This window comes from Nesoenas mayeri (assembly GCF_963082525.1).
Source record: "Nesoenas mayeri genome assembly, chromosome: 3".
NCBI classification, from domain to species: Eukaryota; Metazoa; Chordata; class Aves; order Columbiformes; family Columbidae; genus Nesoenas; species Nesoenas mayeri.
Genome location: NC_137544.1, coordinates 66,739,909 through 66,755,518, shown reverse-complemented (window position 1 = coordinate 66,755,518; position 15,610 = coordinate 66,739,909). Strand labels below are relative to the sequence as shown.

Below are 15,610 nucleotides of genomic sequence, written 5' to 3'. Positions count from 1 at the left end.
CTCAAATTAAGTTTCCTCCATCTGAATTTGTGTCCTTGCCTCTGGACAGATAGACTTTCTTTCTTGCCTATGCCATGACTGAATAAGTTAATGAATTAGAAATACATCCTAACCAAATATAACACAAATCTGAGAATGAGATGTAAGGAGGAGAAGATAAGAATTGAGAATGAATAGACTGTAATGACTAGAAAGGATTGTACTCCTTCAAAACCTTTCTCCAAAATACAATCCAAGCTTAAACTGATTAAGAGATTTTGAAGTATGAGAAAGTTGGGTTACCTTTTAAATTTTATTTTTTCTTCTCTGTTTTATATTCTGTGCCAGATTTACGCATAAACTGAAGCCAAGGGGCTGTAATATGGTGATGGAGTTTTTTTACCATGCATTAGTACATCAAAACTTATTTGTATGATTTAAGGATTGCTTTATTCTTTACTCAGGTGCTGGCTGCATGCTTGGATTCTTGGTTAAAAAGCTCAACATCAATAATAAATCCTTGCTTCTAATGGTACCCTCTGAAACCAAACTCTCTTGGGATCTTCTCCAACAATTTACTTTAGAAAAAAAAAAAGTGTTTTCAGATCATTTTGTCCAACCTGCTTCTTGAAGCAAGACCATTGCCAGCACCAGTTTAGGCCAGCAATGACCTTGTCTAGCTTTCTTAAAAGTCTCTAAGGATGGAAAACACATAGCCTTTCTGGGTACCTGTTTCACGGTTCTACCACCCTCCTACAGTCCAGCCCAAAACTTTCAAGTTGCAACTTAGAGCAATTAGTTGCCTTTTGACATAACATCCACTGCTTTTGGGAACACCTTGGATACACTATTTGTAATGCCTCTCCAAGTAACTCTGGACTGCAGTTTTGTCTGTCACGCCCCTACATATTTCCTTCTCACCCGACTGAACAGATCCAATCATTCAACCTCTCCTTGTAGGCCACATGCTTCTTGCCTCTGATCATCCAACAAGAGACATCCAACATCCTTCTTGAGCTTAGAGTCCTGAAACTGAATGCAGGTGCAGCTCCAGGAGGATCAAGTAGCGGAGGCGGAAATAATTGCTCTTAATTTTCTGGCCACATTCTTCCTAACATAATCAGCATGCAATTTGCCTTATCTACAAAGAGAGCATTCTATTGTCTTGTATTTTACTAGGTTTCCATTTTCCAGGAAGTCTGCTACTCAGCCCAGTGTTTTTCCAAACTGTACTGATGCATGGGTGCAGGATTTTGTACTTCTCCTTGTTAAACTTTGTGAGGTTTCTCTTGGTTAATTCCTCTGTGGTCCCTTTAGCACTGAGGTTGTGCTACATAGTACATCAGCCTCCCTCCAGCCTCAGTTTAGTATCATTCATATATTTAAAGATGAACTTTTTGTCATCATCCAGATATTGACAAAGGTGTTCAACAGCATTAGCTCCAGAGTCAACCTCTGAAGTATTTATTACCTACCAGAAACCAGGTGCTGAGCCACTGCTGCTACCCTTTGTGTCTGGTTCCAAGACTTAAGAGATATCTAGGTTCTAATACCTACCTACAGGGCTCAAGGAGTAAAAGAGGACTGAGACATGAATCTCTTGAGAAATTCTGTGATTCTTGAGAAATCTTGTCACATACAAGTCCATGGGATGGGCTTCATCCAAGAGTGTTGAATGATGTCATTGCAAGGCTGTTTTTCTATCATCTTTGAAAGGTGGTGTAAACCAGGAGAGGTTCCTAGTTACTTTTTCTCCAAAACAGGGAAGAAAATCTGGGGAACTACAGGTTGCCCAGTCAGCATGACTTCAATCACAAGGAAAATCATAGAGCAAGTTCTCTTGAAAGCTGTTTACGTGAACAAGAAGGAGAAGATGATGATAGTAAATTAGCATAGTTTTAGAGTATATTGTTCTTGATCAACCTGATTGCCTTCTGTGGTATAAACAGTAGTTTTTTTGTTAATAGTCCACACTCTGTCTTGAAGCTAATTACAGTTGGAGTTCCTCAGGGGTCTACCCGGGGATGTGTCCTATTAAATGTCTTGGTCAATGACCTGGAGAAGGAGACGGAGTGCACTGTCTTCAAATTTGCAGATGACATCGAAGTAGGGAGTGCAGTTGATATGCTCGAGGACAGAACTGTCCTACAGACTTAGATAAGCCAGAGGAATGGGCTGGCAGGAACCTCATGAAATTCAGCCAGGAGAAATGCATCTATGTTGGACCTCATCCATTGCCACTATTCAAGCTGGGGATCAGCTCTGCTGGGAAAGACCTGGGGTGCTGGTGAATAGAGGTTCACTGAGAGAGCTGAGAGGTGGATTTGTTCGGCCTAGAGAAGAGATGGCTTTTGAACATAACAAACATAAATTCTACAAGGAGGTTATCAAGGTTCTTTATTATAAATATTCCCAATGCGAGACTGAGAAACAAGACTGATAAATTACAGCAGCGGAGATTCTGACTGTATATAGGGGAGAAAAAAAACCAAAACCAAACCCAACAAAAATCAGAAAAACCCTGATTAACAAAATTAAGCTGAGAGAGGCTGTGCAATCTCCATCCTTGGAGGTTTTCAAGATCAGACTGGATAAAACCTTGAGAGAGCTGGTCTAAGCTCACAGCTGACCCTGCTTTGAGCAGGAGGTTGGACTAAAGACATCCTGTGTTGCCTTCCAGCCTGCTTACATGCTGCAATTCCATAGACTCACTAAAGTTAGTGCACATAGTACTTTCGTGCAGTAACTTAAGACCTTTAATTCACATACTTGACTTTTCTTAACATTTCCCAACAGCCAAGTGTTAAGGATTCTTATGAGAATATACCCTGACACTTTGCAGTAAACAAGCTTTTGTTTTCAGTAAACTTAGAGTACACAAAGACAACAGTATGATGATGAGATAAGCAAAATTTTCAAATCTACTGCTTAATTTGTCCTTCAGGAATGTTATCTAGGCCTTCCTAGATAGGCCTTCCTATCAACTGGACATATAGCTGTGAAGATGTGATAATATTAGCAGCTTATGATAGAAAGTTAGAAGACAAATCAGGAGAACTGAAGATTCCTATTCTAGATAGTTTTTATTCGTTAACAAATAAAATCAGTGTTGTAGTCTAGATAATAAATAAAACATTTTATTAGAAGCCTGCATTTCAAACATACTAAGCTCCTACAGTTCCCAGTGATTTCAGTGGAGCTGTATCTGCTGCCTAACTAAAGCAGATACATGTTGCTTGCACATGCGAATACCTAAAGCAAGGTATACAGCTTTATCTAAAGTACTTAACTCTATGTAAATAGAAACCCTTCCTTTTCTTATGGTGTAGCCTGGTATTTCACCAGCAAAGTGAATGAGATAAGAAAGTATTTAGACATTGCAACATTTTTATTTATCGTCTACTGTATGATTTGACTTGGTGGGAAAAAGACACACATGGAGATTTAGGCACATGGACTAAGTGTTGCATGACTAGAGATTTTAGTTCATAGGTTATACCTGTCAGCAAGATGTACTTGATTAGAATATTGATCATGTAATCTAGAATCCATGGAAAAAAATTTGTAAAATATACGGTGAATAATTATTATTTGCTATTGAAAGCTCTTTTCCATCTTATGAGTTGCCACAAAGCATTTTAAAAGGTCTCATTTTGCAAATAACTTACTATTACTTCTTTAAATTGTGGCCTTGGCTATGCAAATTTTACAATTTGTTCAGATTGTAATATTTTGGATTGTTTTGAATATTGGCTAGCACTTGTTTGATGGGTTTTAGGAAGCAGTTAAATGTCTTAGCCAGACATGAAGATTTTTTTGTTTGCTTGTTTGTTTGTTTTAATGTGAGTCATTTGCTGTGTGATCCACTGAAACTTTTCCTTTCTGTGTAATCCTGATATTCTAAATTTGTAAACTGACTTTCGTTAGGGGCATTATTTAGGTTACTGCAAAGGTATTAAAGACTTTTAGTCCTCTGAAACTATGCTTAACTCTATATATGCAAAGTTAATCTTTCTCTAGTTATAGGTAAAAAATACTCATTTTATCAGAGGCAGTGCAACTTGTTCCACTGTAAAAATTCACATTTGTTTTAGTTCCATGGGACTTAAATTTTAACACACAAAACAGACTTCGGGGCAACAGTAGTTCGTATTCTCATGCCTTGTTTTGTATTCCTCATTTTTGTTCATCTTTTTATTTGGCAGTGGTACCATTAGATAATACTTGGCCTTTGTTTATTTTGTTGATGTCCAGAGGATGTTTTTCAGCTTTATTCTGCCTAAGCAGGATTCAACAGGGCAGCAAGATGGTCATTGCTGAAGAGCTCTCTGCATCCAGCACTGAACAGTATAACCGATCATTGAAATAGTTGAAAATTCCCCATCTGAGTTCAGATTCAGCCTTCAGGCAAAAGAGACAGAACTGTGAATTTCAGTAAAGCCGTGTTCAGATATACCAGGCTGAGATTAGTCCTTTAGTTCAGCACATTGGTCAGGGCATTGTAAATGAAAGTGCAAAAGGCATCACACACTTTATGTGGAACACATCATTGAGTCTGCCTGCCCGCTAATCTTAAGATTTAGATTTTTGTCCACAACCTTTTACACTGCACTTCTTACCAAAGACCAGGGGAATGTAATATTTGAAATATCAATGGTGCAGGTGATACCTGAAAAACTGCTATAGTTTAAAAAATAATTTTATCAGTGAATTTTTTAAGAGCCAGAAAAGTCTGTAACAGTTCCATTGCCAAGTGTTGGCAGCTTGTACTGGGTGCTTGCCAGGCAATGGAAATCACAGTTCTGAGCTAAGTACTAGTGAAATGCATGGAGAGAATTAGGCACTTCATAGGAGTGCTCAGCATGCCATGGCCTGGTAGCCCACAAGGACCCAAGGTGAGAAGGAGCAACCCATCCTCATTATTAAACATGCCTTTCTACTATTTTCAGTCCCAAGACTGGTTCAAGTCTTCCTCACAGAAAAGTCAGAGAACATGTGCTGTTGTAACAGTGGCTGGAAAACTTGCTAAGGATGCCATGTTTTCAAATATTACTATATGCTTACTAGTACCCTACGGGCTATTTTAAGGGAGTGTCTCTCACTGTGTTTTCTTGATACTGCCCTGCTTTGTTTAGATATCTCTGAAACCAGATGAAAGAGCTTCTGTCACATGCCACACTTGTTGGCTCATAGGCACTGCTCTTGGCTAAGGGAGATGTAGATTTAAGTTCAAGCACCAAATTAAGCTAAATAGAGATTTGATCTTGAAAGGAGGTGCACAAGTGCTCACAGATATCCCTTTGCTGTCTTTGTCTCAGTTTTATGTTTAGACATGATTGAGAAGTGCAAAGAAATTCTCAGACTATAGTCCATAAGGAAGGTGACTATCTGTGGGTATGATGTGGGCTTAGGCATTAGCTACAGGTCTCAACAGCACAGCTGTGTGAGGACTGAGGCAGGACTGTCCATGCCAGTAGTTGGCACTGGTTTTGTTACCATAAAATTAGTAGATATTCAATCTGTGTTTGCATTAGAAACTGTAGTGGAATAACCATCTGATCATTTGAAATTTCTTTTGCATTTTCTATAGCAATGATCTTCAAAATTTTGTTCATAAAAGCTGTATCTAAAAAATGAGTATATTTTTAATGAGCAGACCTGATCAATCATTCCAACTTACATTTTAAAATTTTCCTCAGGAAGTCCCAATAAAAGTAAAAGTAGGTAGTTTTTTGGTAAAAGGCAGCAATGTAAATGATCTAAAATTCCATGACCAGAAAATCTGCAGGCAAAATTTTCATAAAAAGTAAGCAAAATCTGCATTAATTCTTGAACTGCAGGTTGGGTGTGCAAAATGAAAATTAGTGAGTGAGAATACCTGCTATTGTGAACAGAGGGAGGTGGTTAATTGCCATTTTCAATGAACATACGAAGATTTTTCAGTAGCTTAAGACATTAGCTTTGTTTAATGCTTTAAGGTAAAAAAAAGATCTGGTTTGTTCAGTGAAGTGATAGTTTTAAACAGACTCAGTGATACAGACAAGATTTTGGCTTTATTTGAGGAGGCATTATGCTGATATAAGAAAAGTAGGAGAAGTGTGTTGGAACATTACAGATGGCAAGGCCAGGTAGAAACAAGTACTAAACATTATGGAGGGACAAATGCAAAGAATTGGGGCTATTTCAGTTAAAGAGGGAAAAAAAAAGAGGAAACAAAGTAACACAAGCACAATACAAAAACAACAACAACAACAACAAAGATGTAGTTTTAAACAAATGTTCTTCAACGTAAAGGTTTGATTATGGTGATCTCATATGTTCCACCACAGTAATGCCTCTTGGTGATGAGTTAACAAAATTGGAATTTCGGGGGGAATATAGGATTTAATTATTTATTAATTTTTTGTGGGATACGAAGAACTATGCTTTTGTAATCACACATACACCAAATGAGCATAGAGTAGCAAGTCATGATAGCTAGTGAGATGATGAAATCAAATCGGAGGGGAATGATCCAGGGGGATGAAAAGCTCATGCTGCCACCAGGTTAAAGCTGTGGATATCTCCCCCTTGCTGGTATTCCCACAGGAATCAAGGGAAATGCGTAGAAGGCATGGTGGAAATCTTTGACATGCTGCTGGCTACTGCTGCTCGGTTTCGCATGATGAACCTTCAAGGAGAGGAATTTGTGTGCCTTAAGTCCATCATCCTGCTCAATTCTGGTAAGTGGTGCATGTTGCTGTCACTTGGGTGACTGTGGTTGCTTCTGCACGTGGCTGAATGCTGCTTGTTGTTGGTAATGACATTTCCATTTTGAGACAGCAGCAATCGAAATCGGGCCGTCAACACAGACTCAGGCAGAGCCACCAGACAGGGATGGAAGTTGGAAAACCTGTTCAGTGGGGTAGATGGCATCCAGCAAATTAATGCAGTAAATAGCAGGCACACTGCATACAGCTGATGTGAAGGGCAATCAGAGCAGTTTTGACCTAGGTGCTGGAAGGTCTTAAAGCTCTGATTACATGACACTGAAGTATCTGGAGCCACATGCAGGGCATCCAAAAGCAATGCTCAGTTGTAAATCTAGACCTTCCTTTTTTTGATGATGGCAAAATAAAGTGAAAAATAGCAAAAATGTAGCTGAGTTTATCCTAATTTAGTTTATATTAAAGAACAGGCATCTAATACTGATGTTATCACCTTCCGCTTCCTTTGTAGTTGATGAAATAAGTATTTTTGAGCTGTAAATCTCATTATGAACTACACTTCAAAAGTAGATAACTAGATAACAAGTGTAGGTATAGGTATAAATATGTAAGGTTAGCTGACTTGAATTCTGGATGAAATGATTGAAATAAGCAAATTCAAGTTGAGGCATGTGACAGAAAATTTCTGTTGCACACCAGAGGATCCTTTTCTATTTGAAATTAGAAAAAAAGTCGAGACACTTTATTTTGAAATACAGGAATGAGGCCCATGGTGTTCTCACAGAAATGATAGAGGCCTAAAATAATAATGTATGTACCAAAGTCAAAATTTTAGACTCAATTCTCTGTGAAGTTGTTACCTAATGACTGAAGATGTCAGAGTTTCCCAGCCCTGAGGATTTACCCACTTGGTCTCCCCTTTTCCTGTTGGGTTTGAACTTGTAGATGATGCCAACCTCTAGAAAATAGCACATGTGGTGGGCTGTATGTCCTTTTTATCCAGTAGTCTAACAGATCACGTGCCCAAGTTGCATGAAACACTAATTCAGTTAAGGCTGACTTGAAACACAGCAGACCTTGCTCTATCGATCAGGCACTTCTTCCTTCATGGAAACTGGGACCTTGTCTGCTGGAAAGAAAAAAAAAGTTCAAGCAAGACTATATGTTTACACAACCAAATATATAATATTTCCTTTATGTTCTATGAGAAATTAATGTGGTTTAGATTTTGTTGTGATTGTCACCAGTTACCAAAAAGTGGCATCCGAGGCAAGCACCTGGTGTATTAGGAATCAAGGGTTATTGTGTTTATCTTGGATAGCAAGGTGTGGCAAATTATAATTGCTGTTTCACTTTTTTTTTTTCTCTTTTATTGTCCTGATAATTATAACAGAATATTTCCTACAGTTAAATATTCATCCTGAAAAGTGATGTTTCTCCAGATGTTTAGCTAATGTTCAAGTATAATTATCCTCTTAAATAAATCTAGAATATATAACTGTTTTATAGAAATAATGAACTAGAATTAGAAAAAAAATAGATTCACAAGTTTGAATAAAATAAGTTAGATGTTCATGTCTTGAACATGAAGACTTCAAACCAAGATGTTGAGAGTTTTTGTCCCACTGCTGAATTTAATATGGATCCAGAAAACTACATTTGTTATTGAGACAAAGCTCTGCCAGACATCACAAGGTATCTTTCGTAAGCATATCTCACTCCTGTTAATGGGATTTTTTGTTTCAAGACTCCTCTAAGGAAAAATTGTGAAAAATAAAAATATAGCAAGTGAAGTCAATGATAATCAGAGGCAGATTTCCCTCTGCATGTAAGAGAGATGGGACCACTGGGTGAGGCCAGGAGATATGAGAATTTCATTCCTTAAGGTTCATATTCAGCAGGTTTGAATTAGTGGTGCTCTACATGGTAGGAGATCAGAGTTCATCTGATGAGTGATCTGATTCTGGGTGTGGAATTTTTTTCTTACATTAAATGAAAATTTATAGCTGCTCAGAAGGCTTTACAAGAGTCTTGATGCTGATAGATCAGAGGGCATGGTTCAGGTTGAGCTGTTACAGGTTCACGATGAGATAAATTTATATGATTGTTATGAAGCGTGTCATGTATTGCTCTGGCTTGAATACTGCACTTATTGCTGTATATCTGAGTACACTGTAAATTGAATGTGTAAGTATATGTGGCTGCAGAATGTGTGTCTGTATTGCTTGTAATTGCCTTTATGCATAAAGGAAATTAATTTTACATTTCAGTTTTTGCATTCCTATAACCAACTAATTTTATAACTGTCTGAAGATTTAAGTACTAGGCAGTGGGAATGTGGGCATGGGTTCCTGATAGTCAGATCCTTTAGATGCCCAAATTAGGAGGCTAGACTGTGTTATAGAGATAACCAAGTAGCATAATTTGGAGTATATGTAATAGCTATGTAAGTGTTGTTTGGCACAGATGGTCTAAAACGTCTTCTGAGATGCTTTTCTTCACAGAATAGAGCCAGACTCCTTAGGTAAGGTGTTGGACAGACGTGAAATATTATGTTCTGTGAAGCACACATTGTACATCACGCATGAGGAGAGGCTGAGAGAGATGGGTTTTGCTCATCCTGAAAAAGGGAAGGCTAAGTGAGGGTTTAAATGCAGTCCTCAGACAGCTGAAGAACAGGTTATGGAGAAGCCAGGGCCAGACTCTTCTTAGAGGTGCAAGATGAAAGACAAGCTGCAATGGAGGCAAACCACAGCAAGGGAGATGCTGACTAGATGAACAGAATAAAAATCTTCCCAGTGGGATATTAAGTACTGGAACAGGTTGGCCAGAAAGATGGTAAGGTCTCCATCTCTGGAGATACTCAAAACGCAGCTGGACAGAGCTCCAGGCAGCTTCACCAAACCCTGAAGTTACTGCTATTTGAACAGGAGGTTGAACTAGATGACTTCCAAGCCTTCCTTAACCTGAATTTTTTTGATCTATGCAAACATGTGCAAATCTTCTACTAAAGAAAGAGCAGAAAAACACACAATGAATTTTTTGCTCTTATGCTACCTATTACACATATGCCTATGATTAAACTAGCTGATCTCAAAAGGATTTAAACAAGTGGATTAATTAAACAAATTGGACTAATTATGCCACATTTCATATTTTAAAGCAGTCTGCATTTGCATTCTGAAGCTTTGTGTGGATTTAATTCACTGAGTGTACACAAACATTTCTTTATTAAATCCTTGGACATCTGTTGGTCTCTTCTCCTGAGGTAGTGCTGTTTATTGCTGTTGTTGGACATTTGTTTTCTCTTTCTTTTGGTAACATCTTTCAAGGTTTTTTAGTATCTTTACACTCCTGTTCTATGCGGTCTTGGGCAAAATGAAAGCAAATTTTTTTAGCTTCACTCAGTGCATGTGGAAAAGATGGAAGGTTTTGTTTATAAAGCAAAATATACATTTACACTACTTCCAAATTTTTCCTGAGATATCAAGGCGACAGAATGTCTGTAACAACAAGGACAGCATTGTCTCTAGCTAAATAACAAACCAGAAGTTGCCCCTTGAAAACTACAGCACTAAATCTTGCGACTAAAAAGCAAAAAAGTATTTTCAAAAAACACATTCTGCTCAATACTAAAGGGCTTTTTCTTAACACTGAAAGATAAGTATTAGAAACATGAAAGGGCAACATGATGCCAGATGTTTTAGGTGTGTCTGAAAACAGGAGTGGTGCTATGTGGCAAACAACAGCCTTTCATTTTGGAGACAAAGATGTAGGTCACGCCTGCTTTAGCAGCTGATTTACCTAATTAGTTAGCTGGTTAGTCCTCAGAGATGGAAAGATTTAGCTGATTTTGTACATCCTGAAGACCTCCTGATACCTCAGTCCATGTGACTGTTATTATTTTCTTCTGATTTTTCCAGCTCCTCTTAAATTGTACTTTTTATTTATTTCTGTATTTTGGGGGCTGGAGGATTGCACAAGTGCATGGTACAGAGCTGAATTTGCTCATTACTCAGCCTGGCTGACAGAGATGCAGAGCAATGGGGCTTGGTGGAAGGGGAAGAAGAGCCTTGGGTATTGTTTGTGAGCCTGAACTCTAAATGTAAAGATATTTTAAACTGGGGTTTGTTGTGACAGGAAAGATGTAGAGGGTGTTCCCCTCTACATCAATATGCAAAGACATATATAAAGCTGTATCACTATGTGCCAACAGCTGGCACAGTAGCACTTGGCAGTCCCCAAGAGACCTTCTTCTGTGAGCAGCTGCATGTTGTGGCCACAGACTGGGAGGCTTTACTGGTTTGTAGGGTTGTGCTTTCTCTGTTCTTGCTCCTGTTATGTTTTACAAGGCTGGCCTACAGAGAGGGCTGGAAAACAACGTGGTAGCTATTCCATTTAGGTTTACTTTCAGCTTCAGAGCTTGGAAAGGCCTTTGAGACTGTTAAATTTCATTTTGCTAGGACAATTTTCTGCACTCTTGTTCCAAAACTCTGCTTGTTTGTGTATGTGTGTGATAGATAACTGGCATTTCTTTTGGGGAAATTTCTGGTCATTGGCCTGGGGCAGGAGCAATCACCAGGGGGACAGAAAGAAAAACCAACCATCATTTTTCTTGGCAGTTATTGACTCGCGATCCCCTGAAATCTCTACATTTTTGGGGGAGTGCTTTTTTTTTTTGATTTATACTTTTTAATAGCTTCTAGACTAGACCTAGGTGAGAAACAGTTCCTCCTAACAGATTTTTTTTTCTTTTGCTAGTTTCAAAGCTATGAAGCTAAAGATTATTGCTACAAGGGCACAATGGCATCCTCTGGCTGAGGCAAACTGCTTCAGAGGCACTGTGGGTTTATGAGACTAACATTTCTTTCTAATGGACTGTCTTTTGTCAGTAATATTTAAGAATCTTACCCCTACAGGTGCCTGCTAAACTATAAAGCCTGGTATTATCAGTAGGCATATATGAGTGTTGTTAAGACTCATTCATCTGAGAAAAGCCCCAGGAGCTGTTTCTCTTTGCTGAATTAATTTCAGTAAAATTCATAGTAATCATAAAAATCTTGGTAAGAAAAAAGGCCATTGTACTATCTATCTATATAAAATTTGAAGCAATATTGGCTATCAAAATTAAGAGCTCTGACTGCTAGTTTACAGAAGTTGTGCCGTGTTTGAGTTATTTTATTTTATTTAAGCACTCTCTTTCACAGAGACACACCAATGTTCACAAACACAAATTTAGATTTCATTTTAGTACAGAAGACCCAAAGTCATAAAACCTACTTGCAGGTTACAGTAGTTCTAGGTGTCAGGTCCTTGAAGTACCAAGATGATGTGAGGAGGGAAGGTATGCCAAGGAGATGACGAAAAAAATCTCAATTTCCCTGACTGCTCAGATGCATGGCAAAATATTCTTATCTTAAAATCCAATGGTATAACCCCCAGGCTAAAAACAATACAAAAAAAGTTAGTTTGTATATGTCTGTTTGTGTACATATGCATGTTAGCATGTGTCTTTTTTCTTAATATCACTAACTGCATTGCATATTGTGCTATATATGATGTTTTAAAGAAAAGCAAAGTGAAAATAGTTCCAGAAACCATTTTTTCCAAGGACAAAATCTGAATTTCTTCTTGGATCTGTGAGCTGATGCAGAAGAGCAAAAGCACAGGATTTGTCAAGTACTTTATAGAAACAGGGCAATGAACATACCATGACCAGTTTGATTGTATTACCATATATTCATCTTAAGCTTTTGCTGCCTAAGGAATGGATTTTAGTAATATGAGCTATTTAGAGTTATGGGCTCAGTCCAAAAAATTAAAAAACTCGTGCTGAATGCAAGAGCTGTCTTTTGGCAGCACAGTGCTGTTGAGACCTGATTTACATGGCTGTGTGCTTGCTGTCCAGAACAAATTCAAGATTAAAAAGTGCAAAATAGTTTAGAATTTCCCATTTAGAAAGCTGATGTGCTTCACGCACCCAAGAATTGCTACTGGTGAAAGCTCTTACGCTTGGGCTAGGGTGCTTCATAGGAGATGTAGACAGACTGTTGCAGGACAAGTTTGAAGGTTTTATGATCTATGGAAAAACTTCCTTCTTGTCCAAATCTCAAGGCATCTCACTTTCAGCAGTAGGCAATGCAAGATGGCTAAATTCACATAGGTTGCTTTGGACATTGTTTTTAAAAAGAGACTTTGTTTTGTATGTGAAGGAGTACACCTTTCGAGGCTCTTAATTGGTTGGGAGGGTTTTATTGAGGCAAGCGTACATAAAAAACCACCTGATTTTGTTTACATGTTTTGTGGTAACATATTATTCAGTTCTAGAATGACTAGCAAATCACCAGAAATCAGACATTAAACAGCAGAGAAAATGGGAAACACTGCCCAAGTTCTGGGCTGGTTAGTAAGTATTGCAGAGCTCTCAAGGGGCAACAGCATCTCCTCAAGGTTTCGGAGCTGAGTGATCGACAGAAGAGTGCGGCTCACAGTTAAGTCTAGCTGCAGGCTACCGGTGTCCCCTGCCACCTGGCCCAGACTGTGGATGGGCCTGGGCAGGTAAGAGGCACCGTCTTCATCCTACTGCTTTGCCCGCAGTGACTAATCCAAGCTCCAGCGTCATTCAAACCAGTGACCTGGCTGACGAGCAGGAGGGGGTTTGCACATAGTCAGCTCCTGTAGTTTAACACAGCTGAAGAAGCCAGACACGAGGCATACCTTGGGCAAGTCTGACTCCATCAAAGTAATTTTTGTCTGTGGTGTGTTTGTTTTCTTTCCCCTTCCTACTCCAGGTGTGTACACTTTTCTTTCCAGCACCTTAAAATCCCTGGAAGAGAGAGACTATATTCACCGTGTTCTGGACAAAATCACAGACACTCTGATACACTTAATGGCTAAGTCAGGTCTTTCTCTGCAACAGCAACACAGACGACTGGCTCAGCTCCTCCTCATCCTCTCTCACATCAGACACATGAGGTGAGAACACTGGTCCCATGCAAGGGTGGTTTCACAAATGCAGACACACACTTTTCCTTCACAGACAGATAGGAGTACAAGCTGTGTGTAGAGCTGTTACAAAAGAAACATGTGTATGTTCACTTTCCATAAAGATGTATTGAACATGTGGAAAACAGTACAGTAGATTATGGTGTGAAAGGAGTAAATGTTTTCCCTGTTGTTTCTTTTGGTTTTTGTTCCTTATTGTTTTGATAATGCCTTAAACACTTACCTTCTTTTAATGTTATATGGATCTTTTATTCTGTTTGAAAGGCACTGAGTAGAATAATAACATAGCAGTAGCCTAGTTCTGCAAACTTTAGTCTCTGATAAGATTTAATAAAACTATCACTTTTATGTAGCCACTTTTCACAAGCGCCTTGATTGCGAATATCTTTAGAAAAGAGATTAGAGTAATTATGTGTATCTTATGGGTGAGGATAAATGCAGATGCACTGAATCCCAATTTAGAGGACTGTGCCCTTTGCTAATTAGAGGTGACATGTCTGAAGCACTCTTTTTAGTAACTGTAGCAAATGCTTCTCCCAAATGGAATTACCTCTTAAGGTAGCTGTTCAATGGCTGGAGTATTAACAACACAGCAAGTCTACACAAAGATACAGTATAGATTTCATTTTTATGAAGGGATATATTGTTACAGAGATTTAAATTTTAATTATTTCAGTTAATAAAATTAAAATTAGAGTAAAAAACCACATCATAGCTACTAAAGCTGAAACATGCAGTTTTTACATCTTGGACTGTTGGAGATCTTTAGGAAAAAGTAAAGGGGCCTGTGCATGCGTTTTTTTTACTGCTGTCTTTTTGTGGAGTTTCTTTGTCCTCATGTTAATCATCCTTCTTTTTTTTTCTTTTCCCCTGAAGAAGAATTTATACAATTAAGGAAGTTCCAGATACGATATCAATTCATGTTCCCATGTTTTGTGAATTACAAGTGAGCAGTTGCTAACAAATTGGCTGAGGTTGTTTTCTAGGAGAAAAATCTGATATTTTAGGTTTTACTATAGGAAAGCCAAGATTCATCCCATCCATTTAGTCACAGTGACTAAATTAGGACTCCATATGGTCTAGGCTACCTTTTAGGCAAAGAAGAAAAAAAGAGCCACCTTTAGAAGGGAACTTGCTTATAAGCAGTCCGAAATGCTCTTTGAAGGTGCCTTATTCTGCTAACTGTAGCAGGAGCATACAGCAACAGCACTGTTAAGTTAGTTATTTTAGACAAAATTGAATTTATCTGAACCTTAGAGATATTATTAGCTAATAGCTTTTTTCCCCTGTTGCTTATTTGGAAAGTAACTGTTGTTTCATTACAACCCACAGCAACAAAGGAATGGAGCACCTATACAATATGAAGTGCAAAAATGTAGTTCCACTCTATGATCTCTTGCTGGAGATGCTGGACGCTCACCGACTGCACGCCCCAGCAGCCAGGAGTGCTGCACCCACGGAAGAGGAGAACCGGAGCCAACTGACAACTGCATCAGCTTCATCTCATTCCTTGCAGTCCTTTTATATAAATAGCAAAGAAGAGGAGAATATGCAGAATACAATATAAACAAAAGTCAACATATACAATGGTATGAGAAACCCAGCAGCATACTACTTAGCTCATGCTTCATTTCTTCTATAGTGCCACCTGTGTAAACACTCCAATGACAAAAGTCACCTGGAATTTCCATTTGAGTGTTTGTAAAGTGCTTGCCTGAACTGATTGCTTATCCTAAACAGAAGACATTTCATTGCTATGGACAGCCAGTAAGGATTGTCAGGCTAACTTGATTTAAATTTTGTAGTGTTTTTAATTTAATTTTGCATGTAAATTGGGTAAGTCCTAATCTAAACTGAATGTTTATTTTGCTATCTCTTAATAGGCCATACCACCCATGTGTATTGACTTCTTCATGAGT

At 38.4% G+C, this 15,610-nt stretch overlaps 1 protein-coding gene across 1 annotated transcript in view; it reads left to right on the top strand.

Moving 5' to 3' along the window:
- Positions 1-15,258, top strand: part of ESR1 (estrogen receptor 1) — a gene marked incomplete at its 3' end in the record, with an annotated part of 182,101 nt that extends 166,843 nt beyond the window's left edge. The window contains exons 7-9 of the mRNA XM_080341081.1: positions 6,568-6,701; positions 13,478-13,661; positions 15,024-15,258. Of these exons, the coding sequence (XP_080197207.1) occupies positions 6,568-6,701; positions 13,478-13,661; positions 15,024-15,258 (553 nt within the window). The remainder of the gene's footprint in view (positions 1-6,567; positions 6,702-13,477; positions 13,662-15,023) is intronic.
- Between the last annotated feature and the right edge of the window lie 352 nt (positions 15,259-15,610).